General features: G+C 38.6%; 1 protein-coding gene and 1 pseudogene across 1 annotated transcript in view; both read right to left on the bottom strand.

Moving 5' to 3' along the window:
• TMEM244 (transmembrane protein 244) overlaps positions 1–21,729 on the bottom strand; it is a 220,639-nt gene that overhangs the window by 25,184 nt on the left and 173,726 nt on the right. The window contains exon 3 of the mRNA XM_051854335.3: positions 4,324–4,411. Coding sequence (XP_051710295.3) covers positions 4,324–4,411 — 88 coding nt within the window. The remainder of the gene's footprint in view (positions 1–4,323; positions 4,412–21,729) is intronic.
• On the bottom strand, positions 11,955–13,278 carry LOC100340924 (tubulin alpha-1C chain pseudogene; annotated as a pseudogene).

Below are 21,729 nucleotides of genomic sequence, written 5' to 3'. Positions count from 1 at the left end.
CTAAAAAGCCCATGAGAGTTTCTCAGGCATGGAAAACCAAGACACTCTGGCAAAAAAAAAAAAAATACCTAAATGAAAGATCTCTGTGAGTGAGATCCCAGTGGAAAGAACGGGCCATCAAAGAAGGAGGTACCTTTCTCTGAAGGGAGGAGAGAACTTCCACTTTGACTATGACCTTGTCTAAATAAGGTTGGAGTTTGTGAACTCAAGAGGCTTCCATAGCCTTGGCAGCTCATGACAAGAGCCTTGGGTGATTACTGATGTCATAAATAAGAGTGTCAATTGATAAATCAACAACAGAAGTCACTGTGCACTTACTCCCCATGTAGGATCTCTGTCCTTAATGTGTTGTACTATGAGAATTAACAATAAAACTAGTATTCAAACAGTACTTTATGTGTCTGTGTGGGTACAATCTGTTGAAATCTTTACTTAGTATATACTAAGTTGAACTTCTGTATATAAAGAGAATTGAAAATGAATCTTAATGAAGAATAGGATGGGAGATGGAGTAGGAGTAGGGATGATTTATGGGTGGGAGGGTGGTTATGGGGGGAAAATGCTATCACTTATATTTCACTTTATTTCAATGAATATATGAATAAACATAAGTAAATATATCACTTATATTTCAATAAAAATACCTGGTATGGCTAGGCACCCATTATTTCTCTTCTTTTTCAAGTTTTCATGGCTGTGTTAGTTTTTATTTTTCCCTACAAACTTCAAAATCCACTTAGCTAGTCCCATAAAACAGCTGTGTTATTTTTATTGGGATTATGTTAAATGTATTAGTAAGAGGAGAATAAAAGATGGCTTTAAAATGTTTACTCATATGATCCAAAAGTAAGAAAAATCTCCAAACTTATCCAATCTATGTTTGTATCTTTCAGCAATATTTTAATTTTTCCTCATATAGATTTTATATACTTCTGGTTAAGTTTATTAAATTTCTTTTTCTACAAATATAACTGAAGTCTTAATCTTCAATTCATCATTTAACGAGCTATTGTTTATGGGTAGAAAGTTTCTGATTTTTGTATCTTTATGAATGCTTATTATTTGTGTTACTGTTATTGATTCTCTATGATTTTTCAGATACACTATGATATTATCTGTAAACAGAGACAGTTTCATGCCTTCTATTTCAATTCTTATAGCTCTTTTGTTTATTCCAATCTGAACGAATTGACTAGTACCTCCAGAATATTTTGCAATAGTAGTGCAGTTAGTGGGTATCCTAGCCTTGTTCTTGGCCTTCTTGTGAAAGCTGCTGGGATTGTCCATTAACTAGTCTAATATACAAGCTTTAGGACTAATCCCTCTTTCTCTCTCTGGAGCTGCATTGGAAGTAGACAGCCAGACGCCAATACGGAATACCAGCATCACAGCAGCAGCTTAACCTGCTACACCACTAAACCACTCTCTTCGAATGTTTTGAAGGCCCCTGGCACATGATCTTTGAATTCCCCTGTGAAATCCTGGCCTTGTTCCTGTAATAACCATCTCCATCTATTCGGTGAAAACTGGAAGCCCTGGTATAATTTTGCAAAGCATAATGCTCCCATCACCTACAGCAGCTTATTCTTCTTTCCAGAGCAGACAGCTGTTTATTCCACCTCATATGTCATCTTCCCACTCTGCCCCTTGCTCCAAAGTAGAATAAATCCCTCCTTTTAAAAAGTTTTGCTTCCATAGTAATTGCAGGTATGTCTTAACAAATTTGATCACACCTGTGTTACCGCACATGTATTCGTGGAGAGATGCATTTCTCCAACCTCTCAAAGGCAGAGATACTAATTTATTCGTATTTGATTCTCCATCTTCCAAAACAGTACTGAACTCTTGGTAGATATTTAACAAATGCATAGGAAAGAAGAAAAATAATGAAAGCTCACTCCAGTGGGAACCATAATTCAATAATAAAGAATTGTGGTCCCTATGGTCAGATATACAGAGGTTTCCCTCCCAGTTCCTCACTGGCACATATATGCAATTGGCTAGTTATGTTCTGAGTTTTCTACTATTAATCTGTAAAATTTCATAGGAGTCATGTTGAAAGCATGCATCAAATTTCTAGCATCTTATAAAAATTCATAGGGCCAACATTGTGGCACAGTGGGTTAAAGCCCTGGCCTGTAGTGCCAGTATCCCATATGGATACCAATTTGAGTCCTGGTTGCTCCACTTCAGTTCCAGCTCCCTGCTAATGTGCCTGGGAAAGCAGCAGAGGATGCACCCATGTGGGAGACCAGGAAGAAGCTCCTGGCTCCTGGCTTCGGATCTGCTCAGCTCAGCTCCAGCCATTGTGGCCATTTGGGGAGTGAACCAGGAGCCTCCTCCCGGTCTCCCACACTGGTCCAGGGGACCCAGGGCTTGGGCCATCCTCTGCTGCTTTCCCATGCACACGAGCAGGGAGTTGGATCAGAAGTGGAGCTGCCAGGACTCGAACTAGTGCCCATATGGGATGCCAGTGCTGCAAGCCGGGGCTTTAACCTGCTGCACCACAGTGCTGGACCCACTTCTGCCTATAGGAAAGCTTGCTTTATAGTCCCTTAAACAATTCTTAGAGAAATCATAATCTTGGCTCTCTGACATATAGGAACATAGCACAGATGCAGGCTTTCGAGAGTTATTCCCCCTCAAAGTGTCTGCATGAATAAAATGCTCCGATTCGAGTGAACAACTCCAAGAAATGCAGGAATCTGTTCGGCCTCTGAAATTTTTACACACTACATTTGTTTCACTGAGCAAAGTTTACATAAGTTTAATGCAATCATTAAATATGTATTCGACTGGAGTAGAATATTGTATTCTGATCAACAAAACATTGTATTCTGAACAACAACTTAGCAGTCCTCATACCTGGGCTTTTTTCCCAGTTCTTGTGCTGTTTCTCCAGACAGCAAATTAATTAAATGGCCTTTGGCCATGACTCTGCCTTGAGTCAGCTTTCCTCTCCTTTAAAATGTAGAGATGGGGGGATTTAATTAGCCCAACGCCTGGCACATTTCATGCGCTCAGTAAATATTTGTGGAGTTTTCGAGTTTTCTTTGGGTGAAGGTCATTTTGCTATTACTATTAATTGAAGAGAATGCCAGTAATTCTTGTTGTTGATAATAATGACAGTGAGTAAAGACTTAAGAAAGGCTAACTCATGGCTTACAGGGATGCATTGTGAGAGTTTAAATTTTCAACAACTCATCTGTTTTGACTATATCCTCTATTGGTTTAAGGTTCTAAACTTGTGTTTCTACACATAAAGGTCTGGGGTTCTGAAATAGTGGAGAATTGCCCCAGTTATCTTGATCCTTCCAGTTCAATGTGTGTGTGTGTGTGTGTGTGTGTGTGTAAAACCTCAGACTAAATATAGAGTCCCCATTCTTTGTGTAAGCTACTTAAGATAAAGGACATTATCTTTTAATTTTTATCCCTGTACCAAAAGTTATCATTGCTAGCTGAACCCCAAAATGATATATAAAGTATGAACAGTTTAATATCCTCTTAAAAATAAGTTTAAAAGATATTTCCCCTGAAATAATGTTTTTTTCTGATCTAGAAAATTTCTTCTTAGCTTTGCCCATGCTCAACATTTCTTACTGATGATATATGTGGTGATAATGGCAGTGAGCAGAAAGCACTTGAGGAAACCTGAAACGCTGATATTTCACTACAATGAATGTAGCTCTAATTTGCAATTGTAATCTAACTTTTAAGTAAAAATCTGATTTTCTAGATTGTCTTTTGCTTCAGCCTAGGTCTTCACAGACCCCAAGTCTGCGTGAATTTACACAGCTGCTTTGAGGCTTTGCATATATTTCCTTGTTTCAGGTTCTTTGATTTTTTTTTAAAGGGATATTTTTACACTAAACTAAAACACAATTATTAACCCCAGCCTCAGGGGAAAAAGAAAGTAACAAACCTACAGCTTAAAATGTTTCAGGACTTAGCCTTTAAAATCTTGCACACCTTTTAGAAGTTACAAAAATAAAAGCCACCCCCTTCAAAAAAAAAAAAAAAGTGAGGCCAAACGGTCATGATTTGAGAAAATGATAGCAAAAGTGCAGGTGTTAATACTAGAGAGCTTGCTTCTGAGTAAAATGGGGCCTCTGAACCAGGCACTGCTCAAGTGTTACAGAAGCCGTTCTTGGGCATGGGCACCTCCAGTACTGCATAATGCAAGCAATACAACAGAATGTTTTCTGAATGGTCCCCCACCCAAAAGTGAAACAAGCTGCCTACTTACAGAGGCCATTCATAGAGCATGCTCACTTACACTCGTGCTAAGCAGCAACTGAAAGACAATGCAGACTTTCTCTTTACCTTGGTTGGAGCAACTCTGACCCGCAGGGCCATGTACACATCGGACGTCAAGGAGGTGCTGAAAGCCACATCCTTATATCGGCGACATCTGGAAGAAGAGACAATTGTCACTGTGAGCTTTTCAATTACTGCTGGAGACTAAGTGTGAGACGCAGCAGTGCAGGATGATTGGATTACACAGAATGAGACAGAAGCCATCTGTGAGCCATGCGTAAGCTGCTGAGTGCCAAAATGAACATCCTTATTAGACAACTAAGTTCTCATGCCATTGGTAGTTTGGTCACATTTGAAAGAGGAGTTGATTGTTTTGAGTCGGTGCTGCAGATAGGCAGAGACTTGGAATTCTCCCTGCTTTTGGAGTAATTACAGTCTCATGCTTAAACTGGGGGCCCAGATTTTCGGTCAGGAGTCTTGAGATTGTCTCCGAAGATGCTGCCAGCAGTCTGCTGAAGCGAAGCCTGTCCGCTCTGCCTCATTCCCAAGGGCCGGAGACTTCTGGAGAAAGAAACCTTTCGTCCCTTTCACATCAGGGCAAGCAAACATTCAAAGTCTGACTTAGGAAACAGAAGGGTTCCCAAGCTCTAAAATAATGGCCCTTACACAGCCAGTGAAATGCTTTCAAGAACGGCCTGGATGCCATATTGGAGCTCTTTCTCTCTACAATCCTCCCTCTACTGGAATTTATCCGCTCACCTTCTGCCTGGCACCAACTTTAGATGGGACGTTACCTGTGTTTTGAAATTTGTTTTCCCATCACATGCCCTTGTGAACTTCCATCATGAATGCATTCTGCAATATATGCCATGCATGAAAGCGAGAGTGCAGTAAAAGGGAAAGAAGTGTCTTTAATAAGCTGAGAGCCTGATCATTTTCACCTTGATATGTTACTAAATTTAACATTCAGGATGCATATTCATAACACTATCAATGTGATTTGACTGATTTGCCTTAGACAATTCCTTCAGTGTGTGTTTGCCTTACTTCCTGCTTATATTTTGAGTTCTTATAGAGAAAAGCTCTTTCACCTATCAGTAGCTGTAATAGTTTGCAGTGTCGGCTTCAGATTTCAGCAGAAGGTGGACTCAGTAAGCGTTCGTTATTCCAGTCCCATGCCAAGCTCTGCTAGTAACGGCAGTGGGCCAGCCTTTCTCCCCAAAGAGGGCAAGTAGTGCTTCCTGGGAGTCAGAGCTCGGTGCAGAGCAAAGGACTTGTATCTGTCTTACTCCACTCCTAGCACATATGTAGAATTTTGCATATAGACAAGGTTCCATCTAAATTAATCATTTAAATAGTAAACACTCCAAACCTACCATCCCAGGAAAGTGAAACTTTACATTGGCAGCTAACTCTAATTTTATTCCAATCATTCAGCTGAATAAAATGTAGAAAAGTACTAATTTCTTATGTGATTACACTGGAAAAATTAGGTGGTCAATGGAGTATATGGGTGGCCATTGTATGTTCTTACAACAAAACATGTTAGCTGCTACAGTGATCTGCAGAGAGCAGAGCACTACACACACACACACACACATTTGGCAGCTCCAATTCTGTTTTCCAAGTTTGCTAACAACCAATGTAACGTGTGCGTATATTTATGGGTACATAGGTGTATGTACTGACATATTATACATAATATGTTACCTATATTATATATGTATCATGTCTATATTAACACCACTCTCATTTGCATCTGTTTCCAACCACCAGCGTCTTGCTAACTTGCTTACCTTCAGAGTGCTGAGCTGTGTGTTCCCCTTCCCCTTTTCTGGTTACAAAAGCCTCAGTCCTGCTAGTTTCTAAACTGAAGCTGTGGCTCCTGATTTGCAAATCTATTCTTCACCTGAATAAAGCTGTCTTTACTGTTAAACTTTTGCAATTCTTCATTCACAGCACATACATATATATCTTTTTCATTCAAAATATTCACATGATAGTTAAGAAATAAAATACACAAAACTCTTTGCATTCTTGGGTTCTGAATTGTTCCACTATGACATTTTATCATGTTTTAAAATATTTTCAGTCCCTCTATATCATTTGTATCCAGGATTCTTCTCTGTTAAAACCTAACTTTGCTATTTCTCTCTTGGTAGAGACATGCAGGAACTTAAAGGTATTGAAGAGATATTTTCTATCTAATTTTGAATTGCTTTCTGATAAAAGAAAGAAAATCAGTAAAAATACACAACCATTAATCCTAAATAGTTGGGGTAGACCTGTTTACAGTTTTAGAAAATTATGAATTCTGGATTGACAATAGGGTCCATGTGTTACATCACATGCCCATGGGGTCTAAAACACTCCTCTGTACTCAAGCATGTTATTTGAGCAGCAGAAGATATGAATACACACTGCAGGTGGGATAAATAAAACCTGTAAACAATTTAATGTTAATTTGGTTTTGCCACCAAATTTTTTCAGTTCAGATAATGCTCTGCCAACTATGGTCATAAAAAATCATTTTCACAACTTTTTTAGATTTTTCACCTTCACAGATAATTGTGGACAAGTACAGATTTAATTTTAAGAATTTGCAGGTGGGTCGATGAGAGAACTCCTGTTAAATTAATTTAAATGTGTTGAAATGAAACTTAACTTCATATATAAGCAAACTGCAATCTAATTTTAAAATATGTTCTTGTACCACATAGCTGAGTCTCACCCAATCACGGTCCTTGAGCTTCAGCCAATCACAGGATGCCAACTGATTAGATCTTGCCCATAAGGCAAATGACTCATCACACTATGCCCAAATAAAGCAAAGCCAAGCTGCAAATAATCAAACTGTTTCTGTCCATCCCTTCCTTTCTTTGTATGTAAATGCTGCCTGCCTTGTTGCTGGGTACAGTTATCTCAATCTCTCCTGGTTCTTCTTTTAAAATTTTAAATTTATTTGCAACAGGAAAAGGAGAGGGGGGGGGGGGAAGAGAGAGAGAGAGAGAGAGAGGGAGATGGAGAGGGACAGAGAGAGAGAGAGATCCATCTGCTATCTACTTGTTCAGTCCCCCAATGCTAGTAACAGATGGGCCTAGGCCAGGTCAAAGCCAGGAGCCCAGAACTCCATCTGAGTCTCTCACATTAGTAGCAGGAACCCAAATATTTGAGTCATTACCTGCTGCCTCCCAGGGTGCACTAGGAAGGAGCCAGGGATCAAATCCCTGTACTACAACATAGGATGTGGGCATTCCAAGTTGCAGCTTAACCATTACACAACAACAGGGGACCCTCTCCTAATTTTCAGGGCTGCCCAATTCACAAATCTTTTTTTTGTTCAGATAAATACCACCACATTTAATTTACTGTAAGAGTTCTTTTAATGCTCCCAGTACAATTTTAAACAATACGGTGAGGATAAAGGTGCCCCTTTAATGAAGTCAAATTATCCATGAGAAATAAAAAAGTAAAAGCCCTTTGTCTTCAGTGCCAGCATGAAGTGAAACAGCGTCCCAGTAATGCATTCTGCTCTTCTAGTACGGCTCACTTTGCTCTGGAAGCCTGGTAGGGTGTAGTTTGACTGTTTCACTCTAACCCATTTCTCCCTTTCAGCACCTTTCCATCACATCTGTTATTTGCTGCCTTTTTGAAATCAAAATAAAGTACTCCACAGGATATCACTAAGTCATCAGGGAGCCATGGAAATAATGCTCAAAGTTGGGGTAATGCTTTTTCTATTTATAGTCTTAGCACAATTTCCTTTAGGTTTAGGCCCACATAAGAGAAGATACACACACACACACACACACACACACACACACACAGGCCCATACTGATTGCACTGTTTCAGATTTGTTGAATAAAAAATTTTATCTTGAAAAATAAAGTCAGAATAAGGAGTGGTGCCCTAGATGTGAAAGGAACAGCATCAAAAAAACAATTGGTGTGCATGACTAGTTACAATCACCTAAGCCCTGATTAGATAGGTTTTATATTCCCTCCCATAAAACTAAACCAGAGCTACTAACAACTGCAACTATAGACAGGGTGTTTCTGTATCTCATCTGACCTACTTTTAAGTCAGTTGACCATATGCTGGGTCTTAGACTAGGCTTTATGGAGCAGAGGAATATTAAGAGGATATAGAAAAGTCCGAGAAAGTACATATGTAGCATTTATTTAAAACAAGGTTGGAAAAGAAATGTCTAAATTAGAGTAAATTGAATACAGTGTCATAGAATAAAAATAAATATTGAATTGTAAAGTTGGAGCCCCAGTTCAAAAGTAAATGGTATTTTCAATTGTAAGGGAACATATAGAGTGGTAGAAAGGAGAGAGTGAGCATTTCAGAGAAGAAAATCACAACTTACGGGGGAAGTGAGAGCAAGCCAAGGAACCCTCTGCTTTTCTAGAGAATGGGAATGAGACTGATGAAAACGTAGAGGTATCTGAGGCTTCAAAGGACAGACAATCACATTGTATTTTGGTTCAAAATAAATTATCACTGTTCTGGAGCAGGTTCAAAATGTCAAACAGCATATTAGGCACAATTTTACTTTTATATAGTGTTTATATTTTATTTTAACTGTTAAACAGAATAAAAGACTACACAGGAGATAACCCATTGATTTACTGAAGATGCTTGGGATTTGATTTTTGTGACCCAGAATAAGTGAGAACAATCACATTTAAAAAAGACACTTTGATCACAAAATAGGCAGCCTTCATAATAAGGGTCTGGCAAAGAAAACAAAATAAATGAGAGCAAAAATCACCTCAACTATTGATGTCAGCAAATTAAGATGATTGTAATGCTATTGATATGACTGGTGAAGTCATGAAAAACATGAAATGAGATGCAAACTGTTGTATTCAACATCATACGTTGCAGGGCCAGTGCATACTTTAAGCAGGGCATAAGAACCACCTATAGAGCTTGTTAAAGCTTCACCCCCAGAGTTTCTGATTCAATAAATCTGGGTGGACCTCCTGTTTGCATTTCAAGGTACCATATTTAGAGAACCACTGATTTAAATTATGTCCCCCAAAATGACCAATGGTGATGAACATGGTGATAGAGGTCTGGAGATGAGAATATAAGTATGGGAACTGCCCATACCCAGGTTACTGCTGAAACTCTTTTGTGGACATTTCTCATATGCCAAACTTTTAAATCATATTGAGAACTCCTCTCATCTGTTTTTGCTAGTTATACTGCTAGCGTTAGAGTAAGATAAATGTTCAGTTTCTGGCTGTTGGAATACGAAGGATTGAAATTTTTTTAAAAAGAAATACATTCTGAAAATAGAGAATGAGTGTGTACATGAAGATCAGAGCATAGCTTTCGATAGACACAAGAGAAAGAGCTTCGAGAAGGAATTGCCATCAGACATCATGTGGTTGTGGGAAGAAGTATCTCTACATACTGGACAATCTCTTCTAGAAATTTCCTCTCGTGCTCCATGAAGAAGTAAAAGGTGGAAGTTTAAAAGGAAAAGTTAATATGTCTACTTTGTATTCTAATTATTGTCAAGTACTCAGGTGCTTAAGTGAAGAGTTTCATGTACATATAAATTACTTCTGTGCCTGAGCATATTTGTAGAAATCTAAATGAGATGTTGTTCCATTTAAAATTTAAATAACTCCCTTGAGAAAATGCCAACCAGATTGCTTAAACTAGAAGGCATTGCATAAACATGTATTTGTTATTTACTTGTTAATTTCTTCAGAATCTTGACATATTTTGGGGGCTCCTGTATGAAGCCTAAAGCCCTCTGTCATATGATTTGATGATCCTAAAACAACGTTGAAAACAGTCAGCAGCATTGTGATGCATACGCAGGACACCATTTATAGAAAAGCAATTTTTTTCCCTCTCAGAGATAATGGTTACAAAGTGTGACACTTCATTGTTCCAAAAGAGTTCAGACATGCCTTGGCATGCACTTTTAATAACATGGCAAGTTCCAATCCACAAAAGCAACTTTTTAAAAATGGTGATTCAGGCTGATTCCAAGATGGCGGATTAGGGAACAACATACTGTGCTAGGTTAGGGAAGAACAGTAGAAAAAAAAAAGTTTAGGAAGTGCACTCTCAGAGGAGAATTGGAGAGAAAACCGCACTGAAAGTCTCACAAGTGGAAGAGGAATGCCATGGACCTGTGTGGTGGTATTTACTGAAAGTGCAGACATTACATTAAGCCAGAGAGGTATAGCCAAAGATAAAATCCATTAGAGGAAAAAAAAAAGAAATAAATTCTGCAAATGCATAAAAACAAATACAGAAATTCAAGAAACAAAATTAAGGAAGACACCGTGACTCCTCCAAAGGAATGGAACAATGTTTCAGTACTAGAATGTGAAGATGAGTGGATTGAGAAAATATCTGAAATGGAATTTAAAAAATTAATCATAATATTACTTAGAAATAATCAGAAGCAAATCCACAAATTAAAGAAATCATAATGACATGAATGAAAAATTTTCCCATGAGATTTTAAGGAGAAATCAAAATGAAATATTAGAAATGAAGAATTAAATAGATCAAATAAAGAATGCAATGGAAAGCCTTAACAGCAGACTTGGTGAAGCAGAAGAAAGAATATCTGAACTAGGAGACAAATCTTTGGAAATCTTACAGTCAAACCACCCCCCCAAAAAAGAGAGAAGAAAATAGAAAACTTAAAAAAACAGTGTCAGAGATTTATGGGATACTATCAAACAAATACAACATACAGATGTTAGGATTTCCTGAAGATGTGGAAAGAGAGACTGGACTAGAAGGCCTATATAGTGAAATAATTACAGAAAACTTTCCCAGTTTGGAGAAAAAAGGGAAGCCCAAATAGAGAAAGCACATAGAACTCCTAACAGATATGACCAGAAAAGATATTCACCATGATACATTGTAGTCAAGCTGTCCACAGTAAAACATAAAGAAAAGATTCTAAAATGTACATGAGAGAAACACCAGATTACTTTCAGAGGATCACCAATTAGACTCACGGCTGACTTCTCATCGGAAACCCTACAGGTTAGGAGAAAATGGTGAGATATATTCCAAGCCATAAGAGAAAAAAATAACTGTCAACCCAGAATACTGTACCATGCAAAGCTCTCCTTTATGAATGAAGGTGAAATAAAGACCTTCCATAACAAACAGAAATTGAAAGAATTTGTTGCCACTTGTCCAGCCTTACAAAAGATGCTTAAGGAGTTGCTACACACAGAAACACAGAAAGATAGCCATAATTATGCAAGAATGTGACAGCAGAAGATCCCCCAGTAAAAGTGCAAAAGAAATCCAAATAAAAATTGGAATACTTATGGAAAAATGGCATGGCCAAGTTGTTACTTATCAATAGTCATCTTGAATGTAAATGGCCTCAACTCTCCAGTTAAAAGATACAAACTGGCTGAATGGATTAAAAAACAAGACCCATCTGTTTGCTGCCTATAAGAAACACACCTCACCAACAAAGATATATGCAGACTGTAGGTGAAATGATGGAAAAAGATATTTCATGTTAACAGGAAGCCAAAAAAAAAAAAAAAAAAAGGGCAGGTGTTGCCATCCTAGTATCAGACAAAATAGACTTTAATATCAAAATTTTTTTTACATTTAACATGTAAACATCACTTTTATTGACAGCTTCACAAGACAGAGACAGACAACAGCAGCGTGTGCAGACAGGTTAATATTCCTCACCCTCATCCTCTCCTTCAGCACTGTCTGCTCCAACCTCCTTGTAATCCTTCTCTAGGACAGCCATGTCCTCCCGAGCTTCAAAAAAATCTCCCTCCTCCATCCCCTCTCCCATGTACCAGTGAACAAAGGCACACTTGGCATACATCAAGTCAAATTTGTAGTCCAGGTGAGCACAGGCCTTGGCCACGGCTGTGGTGTTGCTCAGCATGCACACAGCTCATTGCACCTTGGCCAGGTCTCAACCAGGCACCACTTTGGGAGGCTGGTAATTAATGCCAACCTTGAAGCCAGTTGGGCACCAATCCACAAACTGGATGCTACGCTTGGTCTTGATGGTGGCAATGTCAGCATTGACATCTTTGGGAACCACGTCACCACTGTCAGCAGTCAGCAAGCCATGTATTTACCATGATGAGGGGCACATTTCACCATCTGGTTGATCTCTGCTGCAGAAAGCTGTTCCTGGTAGGCTTTCTCAGCATAAATGATGGGGGCGTATGTGGCCAGAGGGAAGTGGATGTGGGAGTAGGGCACAAGGTTGGCCTGGAATTCTATCAGATCAACATTCAGGGCTCTATCAAACCAGAGGGAAGCCATGATGGAGGACACAATCTGGCTAATAAGGCAGTTCAGGTTAGTGTAGGTGGGGCGTTTGATATCGATGTTTCTATGACAGATATCATAGATGGCCTCATTATCTACCATGAAGGCACAATCAGAGTTCTCCAGGGTGGTGTGTGTGGTGAAGATAGTGTTGTAGGGCTCCACCACAGCTGTAGAAACCTGGGGGGCTGGGTAGATGGAGAACTCCAGCTTGGATTTCTTGCCGTAATCGACAGAGATGTATTCAAACAGCAGGGAGGCGAACCCAGAACCAGTTCCCTCACCAAAGCTGTGGAAAACCAAGAAGCCCTGCAGGCCCATGCACTGGTCAGCCAGCTTGCAAAATAAGTCCAGGATGAGGTCAATGATCTCCTTGCCAATGGTGTAGTGCCTGTGGGCATAGTTATTGGCAGCATCTTCCTTGCCTGTGATGAGCTGCTCGGGGTGGAAGAGCTGGCAGTAGTTGCCAGTGCAAACTTCATCAATGACCTGGGCTCTAGGTCTATAAACACCATCCCGGGAATGTGCTTGCCAGCGCCTGTCTCACTGAAGAAGGTGTTGAAGGAGTCATCTCCTTCCCCAGTGGTCTTGTCACTTGGCATCTGACCATTGGGCTGGATATCCTATTCCAGGCAATTGAGCTCCTAGCAGGCATTGCTAATCTGGACGTCAGCCTGGCAGACCTGGATGGGGATGCACTCACGCATAACAGGGCCTCAAAGGGACGTGCAGCACTGCAGGAAGTGAGGGGACAGTGACAAGAGCTCCCACTGACAGACCAGCAAAGAGTCCAGGGGAGAAGTACCAAAAATTGTTAAAAGAGATGAAGAAGAGCACTATGTAATGATTAAGTGATCAATTCAACAGGAAGATGTGACTATAATAAATGCATATGCACCCAATTACAGGGTGCTTGGCTGTTTAAAATAAATGTCAATGGATCTGAAGGGAGACATATACTCCAATACAATAGTAATGGGGGACTTCAACACCCCACTTTCATCAATAGACAAATCAACTAGATAGAAAATCAACAAAGGAACATGGAGCTAATCAATATTATGGACCAAATGGACCTAACTGAAATCTACAGAACTTTTCACTCACAGTTGCAGTATACACATTCTTCACACCTGTACATGGGACTTTCTCTTGGATAGACCATATGCTAGGCTGTAAAGAAAGTCTCAGCAAATTCAAAAAAATTGAAATCATAGCATGATCTTCTCTGACCACAATGGAATAAAGCTGGAAATTAACAACTCAAGAATCTTTAGATCATATACAAACACATGGAGACTGAGCAACATGTTCCTGAATGAACACTGGATCATAGAAGAAATCAAAAGAAAAATTAAAAAATTTCTGGAAACAAATGAAGATTAAAATACAACACATCAAAACTTACGGGATGCAGCAAAAGCAGTGTTAAGAGGAAGTTTATAGCAATCAGTGCCCTCATGAAGAAACTGGAAAGGTACCAAATAAATGAGCTACTGATGCATCTCAAGGACCTAGAAAAACTACAATAAACCAAACTCCAAATTATTAGAAAGAAATAATTAAAATTAGAGAAGAAATAAACAAATTTGAAACAAAAAAATACAAAAGATTGGTGAAATGAAGAGCTTGTTTTTTGGAATTGTCTTCATATGGGAACATTTTCTCATGGAATTGCAGTGCTGTTATCACAACCAACAAAAATTTTCAGTAATTTCTTGATACTCTTTAATGACTAATCTGTGTTAAAATTTTCTGTTTTTTTTTTTTTTTTTTCAAAATGTCTTTTTGAAGTTGATTTGTTGAAAATGAGATTCCAACTAAATATTACTTAATGTGTCCCTTGAGTCTGTTTTAATTACAAGTAGGGACACTGAATTTTTTTATGCCTTTAATTTAATGAAGAAAACTGACTTAATTGTCATATAAAGGAACTCACATTCTAGATTTTTTTGCTTCCTTATACTATCCAACAATATGTTTCTCTATCCTCTATATTTACAATAAAAATTGGCTCTAGAGTTTCCAATAAATTAAAATTCATGTATTTTGGGTGAGAATATTTTAGTGACACTGTGACTTACTTTTTCACTAGATGGTGCTAAGATTGACCACTTCAGTTGACGATACCTTGATGTTGCCTTTGTAATGTTTCTCTATCAATCTTCATCTAATACTTTCATCAACTCAGGATTTTTTCTGAATCAAGATATTTTTTAAGCAATTACAATATGTGATGATTTTCCAACTCTATCATTTATTTCACATCCATGAGCTGAATTCTGTAATGAACATTTCCTAATTAATTACAGCAAATTTTTCCATCATTCATTTTGAAAAGGCAAAACAAATTATTAATTATATCTTTCATTGGCAATTTTTTTTAAAGATTTTCATTTTTATTTATTTGAAAGTCAGAGTTACACAGAGAAAGGAGAGGCAGAGAGAGAGAGAGAGAGAGAGAGAGAGAGAAAGAGAGGTCTCCCATCCTATGGTTCACTCCCCAATTGGCTACAACGGTCAGAGCTCCGAAGCCAGGAGTCAGAAGCTTCTTCTGGGTCTCATACATGGATGCAGGGGCCCAAGGACCTGAGCCATCTTCTACTGCTTTCCCAGGCCATAGCAGAGAGCTGGATTGGATGTAGAGCAGCCAAGACTTGAACCTGCACCCATATGGGATGCTGGCACTCCAGACCAAGGTGTTAACCCACTGCACCACAGAGCCAGCCCCCATTGGCAATCTTTTGAATAGCAAACTTAGGCTTGCAGTGATTACTAAGTTTTGACTTTAGGTTTATGAGTGCTATTACGAACTCATAGCTTTTGACATAAATTTGATTTTAAACACATGACGCTATTTGGAGATGTATTACAAGTAAAGATGCAAAGTATTTACTTCTGCATAATTTATTTAGAATTTTAAAAGTATGGCAAAGGTAGAGAAGATCAATTATATCCATTGGGGTCTTGTATTTTTTCTTAAATATAGCTAATTTCTTAAATATGTGAGCCTCAGAAAGCTTTCCTTATTGAATTTTTGAAGCCAAATGTATATTTCTACAGATATTAACAATCATGTGTTAATATGTCCATTTGATGAAGTAGCAAAATGGTGTGTAATGTTGCCAAGTAAGACAGCAACACAAGTGTTGGTCTTGATAAAACAACTTTGTGAAGGGTTTGATAAACTTTCTTGTCTCCCTGTTGCCTTCTCTGGACATCAGAATATTTACTGCATTATTCAGGTAGGTTCCATTCCATCCAGTTAGTTGTCTGAATGTAGCTGCATTTGGAGGGATCTTCGACTCAGGGCCCTGTGAAAAGGATGAAATATGAGGAGAAGATAGTTCAAGCTATAGTTTCAATGTTCTGAAATATGGAACAAAATAGAGTTTCCTATAAAATGCAACATTGTTCTAATGTAATGGTCAAAAAATACTATGCAGTGGGATTCTAATATTACAATATTTGCCTTTACTCATATTTCTATTGGTTTATATTGGGAAATTATCAAAAAAGTTCCACTTAATATTAACAATTTGGTCTTTATTAAGTCTCTTACTTGCTTTGAGTGGTACTTTGATCTCTCAGCACTTTTATGTTGCTTAAATTATTATACTGATTTGTGATGGAATAAAATGAGTTCTTAAGATCTGAAAACCATAAAAAAAATGGTGACTCAGTGAAGAAAAGTTGGCCTAAGTCTGGAGGGAGCTGAGGAGGATTACAGGGTAAACTTGGCTTTGTTTGCCAGACGCATGCTGATTGAGTCAGCCTTGGCTCTGGCCAGGCAGCTGCTGGCAGAAATGCGCACTCATCTCACATTCTCTGTGCTCTGATTGGAACTTACCTCTTACAAGAATGATTTGAAGTTAACATGAAGCTGAGAGGAAGTTCAAGTAATCTTTAATCCTTTAAAATGCTCCACTGGGGAAAAATTTTGGCTACAAGCAAATTATATATACATGTATGTATGTATGTGTATGTGTGTGTGTGTGTGTGTGTGTGTGTGCATTTAATTGCCCCAGAGTTGCTTGGACATAAAATTGCTTTTTTTTTTTTTTTTGAAAACAACAATATGATGAGTTAAGAGTGAATCAGAAACATACGGATTAAATTTTCTCTGAAATTTGCATGAATGTGGAAGTCATGGAAAAAAAGGCAGTTGGCAGGATGCATTTGGATTTTACTGAACCAAAAACATTTGAGAAATCATCTGAGGTGCTTTGGTGGACACAAGCTATGCCAAATTCAGTTGTTTCCATAAACTGCACTACCATTGTTTAAAAAGGAGTAAAAGTCACCTAATTGTATTTTGATGAAGACTTAGTATGCTGCTTGTGCAGCAACTCAAGTTTCACAAATAGACCCCAGTGTTCTGGAGCATGGGAGAAGGGGCATCTAAGACAGGGCTAGTCCTTGAACAGACGGCAGACATCAATCCCACGGGTTCAGCCTGCTGCAGCTTAAGAGATGTTTCATTTTATGGGCCTTTTCTACCTCAGTATACAAGAACTTAAAATAAATCAAGGGGCGTGTGCTGTGGTACACTGGTTAACGGCCCTGCCTGCAATGTCAGCATCCCATGTCGGCCTTAGTTCAAGTGCCAGCTGCTCCACTTCCAATCCAGCTCTCTGCTATGGCCTGGGAAAGCAGTAGAAGATGGCTCAAATCCTTGGGCCCCTGCACCCATGGAGGAGAACTGGAAGAAGCTCCTGGCTCCAGGCTTCAGATCAGCACAGCTCTGGCCCTTGTAGCCATCTGGGCAGAGAACCAGTGGGTAGAAGACCTCTCTCTTTCTCTCTCTCTCTCTCTTTCTCTCTCTCTCTCTTTCTGCCTCTGCCTCTCTGTAACTGTGTCTTTCAAATAAATAAATAAATCTTTAAAAATAAATTAATTAAAAAATGATTTGAAAAAAAAAAAAAAAAAACCACATAGTGATGCTTCTCTGCCCACACTGTCAGGTCTTGCTTTGCTTTAGGACATGCATATCAATATGATGATAGCCTTAGTGTGAATCTGACTGACGGCAGCACCTCCTGGTACCTCTAATGTTAGGTAAGAGAGAGCCAGATTTACACTAATTTAGATGCTTTAGTAAGTAAAAATCAGTTTCACAAGTTTTTACAAAATCATTAACCAAATGATATATGAAAAATTATATTTTTCTTTTTAAATTTTGAAAATTTTTAATATAAAGATTTTATTAGTATATTTTATTAGTATATGCATCAGTACACTTCTAAGAAGATAATCATACTTCCATCCCTCCCTCAATCCCCCTCATGCTTCTTTCCTTTTTTTTTTCCTAATTTTTTACAAGGACATGCTTTCAATCCACTCTATAATTACAGGCTGAATTCACACTAACCATAATAGTCAACAAGTAATTCCACAGTTCCGTAGTAGTAAAAGCAAATGCTAACAACAACAGTGACATCACAAGAGGTCCATTTCATTCCTACACATTTTTTGTATTCTATATTAACTGCCATAGATCAGAAAAAAACATATGATATTTATCTTTTTGGGACTTATTTATTTCATTAATCATAATGGTTTCCAGTTGCATCTACCTTCTTGCAAAACACAAGATTTCATTCATTTTTATGGCTAAGTAAAATTCTATAGTGTATGTATGCAACATTTTCTTTAACCAGTTATCAGTTGATGGACATCTGGGTTGATTCCATAACTTAACTATTGTGAATTGAGCTGCAATAAACCTGAGCATACAGATAACTATTTCATATGCTGATTTCATTTCATTTGGGAAAATTCCCAGGAGTGGGATTTCTGGGTAATATGGTAGATTTATTTTCAGATTTCTGAGGAATCTCCAGACTGTCATCTATAATGGCTATACTAGTTTACATTCCCATCAATACTGTACTAGGGCACCTTTTTCCCCACATCCTCACCAGCATTCCATATTACCTAGATGCTTTCTCTGCATCCATTCAGATAATCATATGATTTTTATTCTTCATTTTGTTAATGTGATGTATCATATTTATTGATGTGGATATGTTGGATCATCTCTGCATTCCAGGAATAAATCCCACTTGCTCTGGATGAATGATCTTTCTGATGTGTTGTGGGATTCAATTACTTAATATCTTGTTGAAGATTTTTGCATCTATGTTCATTAGGGATATTGGTCTATAGTTCTTTCCTTATTGTATCTTTTTCTGGTTTTGGAATTGAGGTGATGCTGGCCTCATAGAAGGAGTTTCGTAAGTTCCCCTTCCTTTCAATTGTTTTGAATTTTTTAAAGGAGAATAGGAATTTGGTAGAATTCAGCATTGAAGTAATCCAGTCCTGTACTTTTCTTTGTTGGGAGGACCTTTATTATTGATTCAATCTCCTATTGGTGTTTGTTGGTTTTACATATCTTCATGACTCAATTTTAGTAGATTGTATGTGTTCAGAATCTTTCCATTTTGTCTAGATTTTCCCATTTGTTAGTATATAACTGTAGTAATTCCTGATGATTTATTTTATGGTATTCATTGCTATTGTGCTCCTTTTAGGGTGTCATATTATCATCCTTGTTCATGTTTCTTACATTTCTGTTTATTTTTTTTGTCATTTGTGGAAACACTTGTTGGTTTTCTCCTCTGATAGCTTTTCTCTGTGGCTTAGTGGAGCGTCTGCTCCTGCAGGGTATATCCAGAGGTGTGCATTAGGTGGGACCAGGGACTCTGACCAGTGGTTGAGGGTGGGGCCAGAATCCAGGGTAACACCCAAGTTGGGTGTGGTAGAGATCTATTGTTGGTAGGGTGGAGGGTATGATCCCATCAGCTGGTGTAATCACAGCCTCACTTCCCCTTTGCCAAGGTGATCAATTCCCAGGGTGAGCCCATAGTGGCTATCCATCCCACCCATGTAAGCACATGAACCACACAAACGATCTGTGTGGTCCACAGTGTAAGCACAGTGCCCTCTTCAGTACCCTACTCCAGGTGCTCAGGCAACTCTGAGCTTCTGAAGCCAGACATAGTTATTGTCCTTAGACTCAGCTACACTCCACACCTTATCATACAGTCATAGTATTTCCAGTCATAGCGTGCAGGACTCCAACAGTCACAGGGAGCAGAGGATCCACTCCCAGCCCCAGGAGCCTGCCCCATCCACATTGAGCTGAGGCAATCGCAGGTCCAACTGCCTGTCAGTGATCCACCATGGCAGTTTGAGTCTAGATGCCTGTGATGGAGTGAGGGGAGAGGAGCACCTTGCAAAACAAATATTTAAAAAAAACCTATTATTGGAGAAATAAACAGAGAGAAACAGAATTTCTATCTGCTAGTTCTTTCCCACAAATGCCTGCAATGGTTTGGGCTGGGCCAGTGCTAGAGCCAGGAGCAGGGAGCTCAATCCAGATTTCCCATGTGTATGGAAGAAAAGTTATTACTGGAGCCATTACTGCTGCTTTCCCCCAGGGTCTGCATTGGGAGGAAACTGGAACTAGGAACCAAACTCAAGCACTGTAATGTGGAGCATTGGTGTCTTAACCACTAGACTCAACACCAGCTCCCCATACAGCGACTTTCTTAGCCATTGTATGACTGTAGTTATTGAATAGGATCCTATATGACTACTATATGAATAAAATGCTAGTTTTGTGCCACTAGAAAAAGGTCTGATAAAATTGTTATTCTAAGATCTCTTTGCTGAGGCTGAAAAATATTTAACACAATGAAAGTTCTAGTCACTGCTTAGTGTTTAATTCAAAATAGCTAAAAGAGATAAAGAAGAGGAATAAAATGAAAATAATAAAAAATGAAACTTTTTTATAAGAATAGAGATCAGAAAGTATTATAATCTCTGCAGTCCTTAATAATGGACCTAAAACTTCAACTTATACCATGGAGACATGTAAGAATATCAGAAACCTCAACTTGTTCTGGACTCTGTGTAAGTAAATTCACTCTTCTTACTTTGCGGATGGATTCCAGCTGCTCAGAAGAATGGTTTGTCTGAGTAGAAGACCTAGGATAAGCACTTCATTTTCTGGCTGGTAATTAGGGCAGGTTGAAGTGGAAAACAAGGTGATCCAAGTCATTTACAAAGCAGGTTCTGCCAACCATGTGCAATATTACCTGGGAAAACTAAATTAGCTTTCTAAATAACATAGGAAGTATTTGGAATCCAACCATAAGATTTCTTTACTCTAGCAATATCATATCATACGCAGGGAAGGGGAACTTGGAAAGAGCACAGGGAATGTGGAAGTGGCTGGATTTACTCAGAAGACAGCTTGGGTGATTCAATGGCTGAATTTCTATGTGTCTTTCTCTAGAGAAAATATCATATCCATCCAAAGGGGAAGGGCCTTCCTGCTGACAGGAGGAGGTCCTGAGACTTTATGAATGACCAAAAAATCTGTGAATGCCACCATAATACACTTTTTCCTACAAAGCGAAAGCAACAACTCAAGTGAGTATCTATACATCTCTTAAGATACCTAATGATGAGGCTTCCATTGTGGCACAGTATATTAAGCCACCACCTGTGACACCGGCATCCCATATGAGCACTGGTTCATTTCCAGGATGTTCTACTTCTGATCCAGCTCCCTGCTAATGCACCTGGGAAAGCAGTAGAGGATGGAACAAGTAGCTAGGCCCCTGTCATCTACGTGAGAGACCTGAAAGAAGCTCCTAGCTCCTGGATTCAGTCAGCCCAGCTCTGGCTGTTGTGGTCATCAGAAAAGTGAACCAAAGGATGGAAGATCCCTCTCTCTGTCTCCCCTTTGCTTTCTGCAACTCATTTTTTCTAAAAAACAAACAAACAAAAAAAAAAACAAACAAAAAAACAACAAAAAAAACATACTGATTTATCTCTGTCATTTTTAATAAGTGCATTTTTACTGTGTCTGGTACTTGAAGAATCAGTTTCATAATCTGCTTTTACTTGTTCTCATAAGGAATACAGAGGGGAACTCAGTTGCCTTCCAGAGCAGAGCCACTGTAACCCCCACTATACCACTTCTCTCTCTCTCTCTTTCTCCTGAAAGTCATCAATTTCTTAATCAGAATGACTTCATTAGCAGTTCCATTCTTCATCTTAAAATTTTTTCCTCAGAGCCTATTTTTTTTCCTTTTCTCTTTTTAAAAAGACATAATTTTTGAGTCTTTACCAGATTTACTCTGGGC

This window comes from Oryctolagus cuniculus, chromosome 5 (assembly GCF_051225735.1).
Source record: "Oryctolagus cuniculus isolate XC-2025 breed Fujian yellow rabbit chromosome 5, ASM5122573v1, whole genome shotgun sequence".
Classification (NCBI taxonomy): Eukaryota; Metazoa; Chordata; class Mammalia; order Lagomorpha; family Leporidae; genus Oryctolagus; species Oryctolagus cuniculus.
This window is presented reverse-complemented; position numbering and strand designations above follow the sequence as displayed.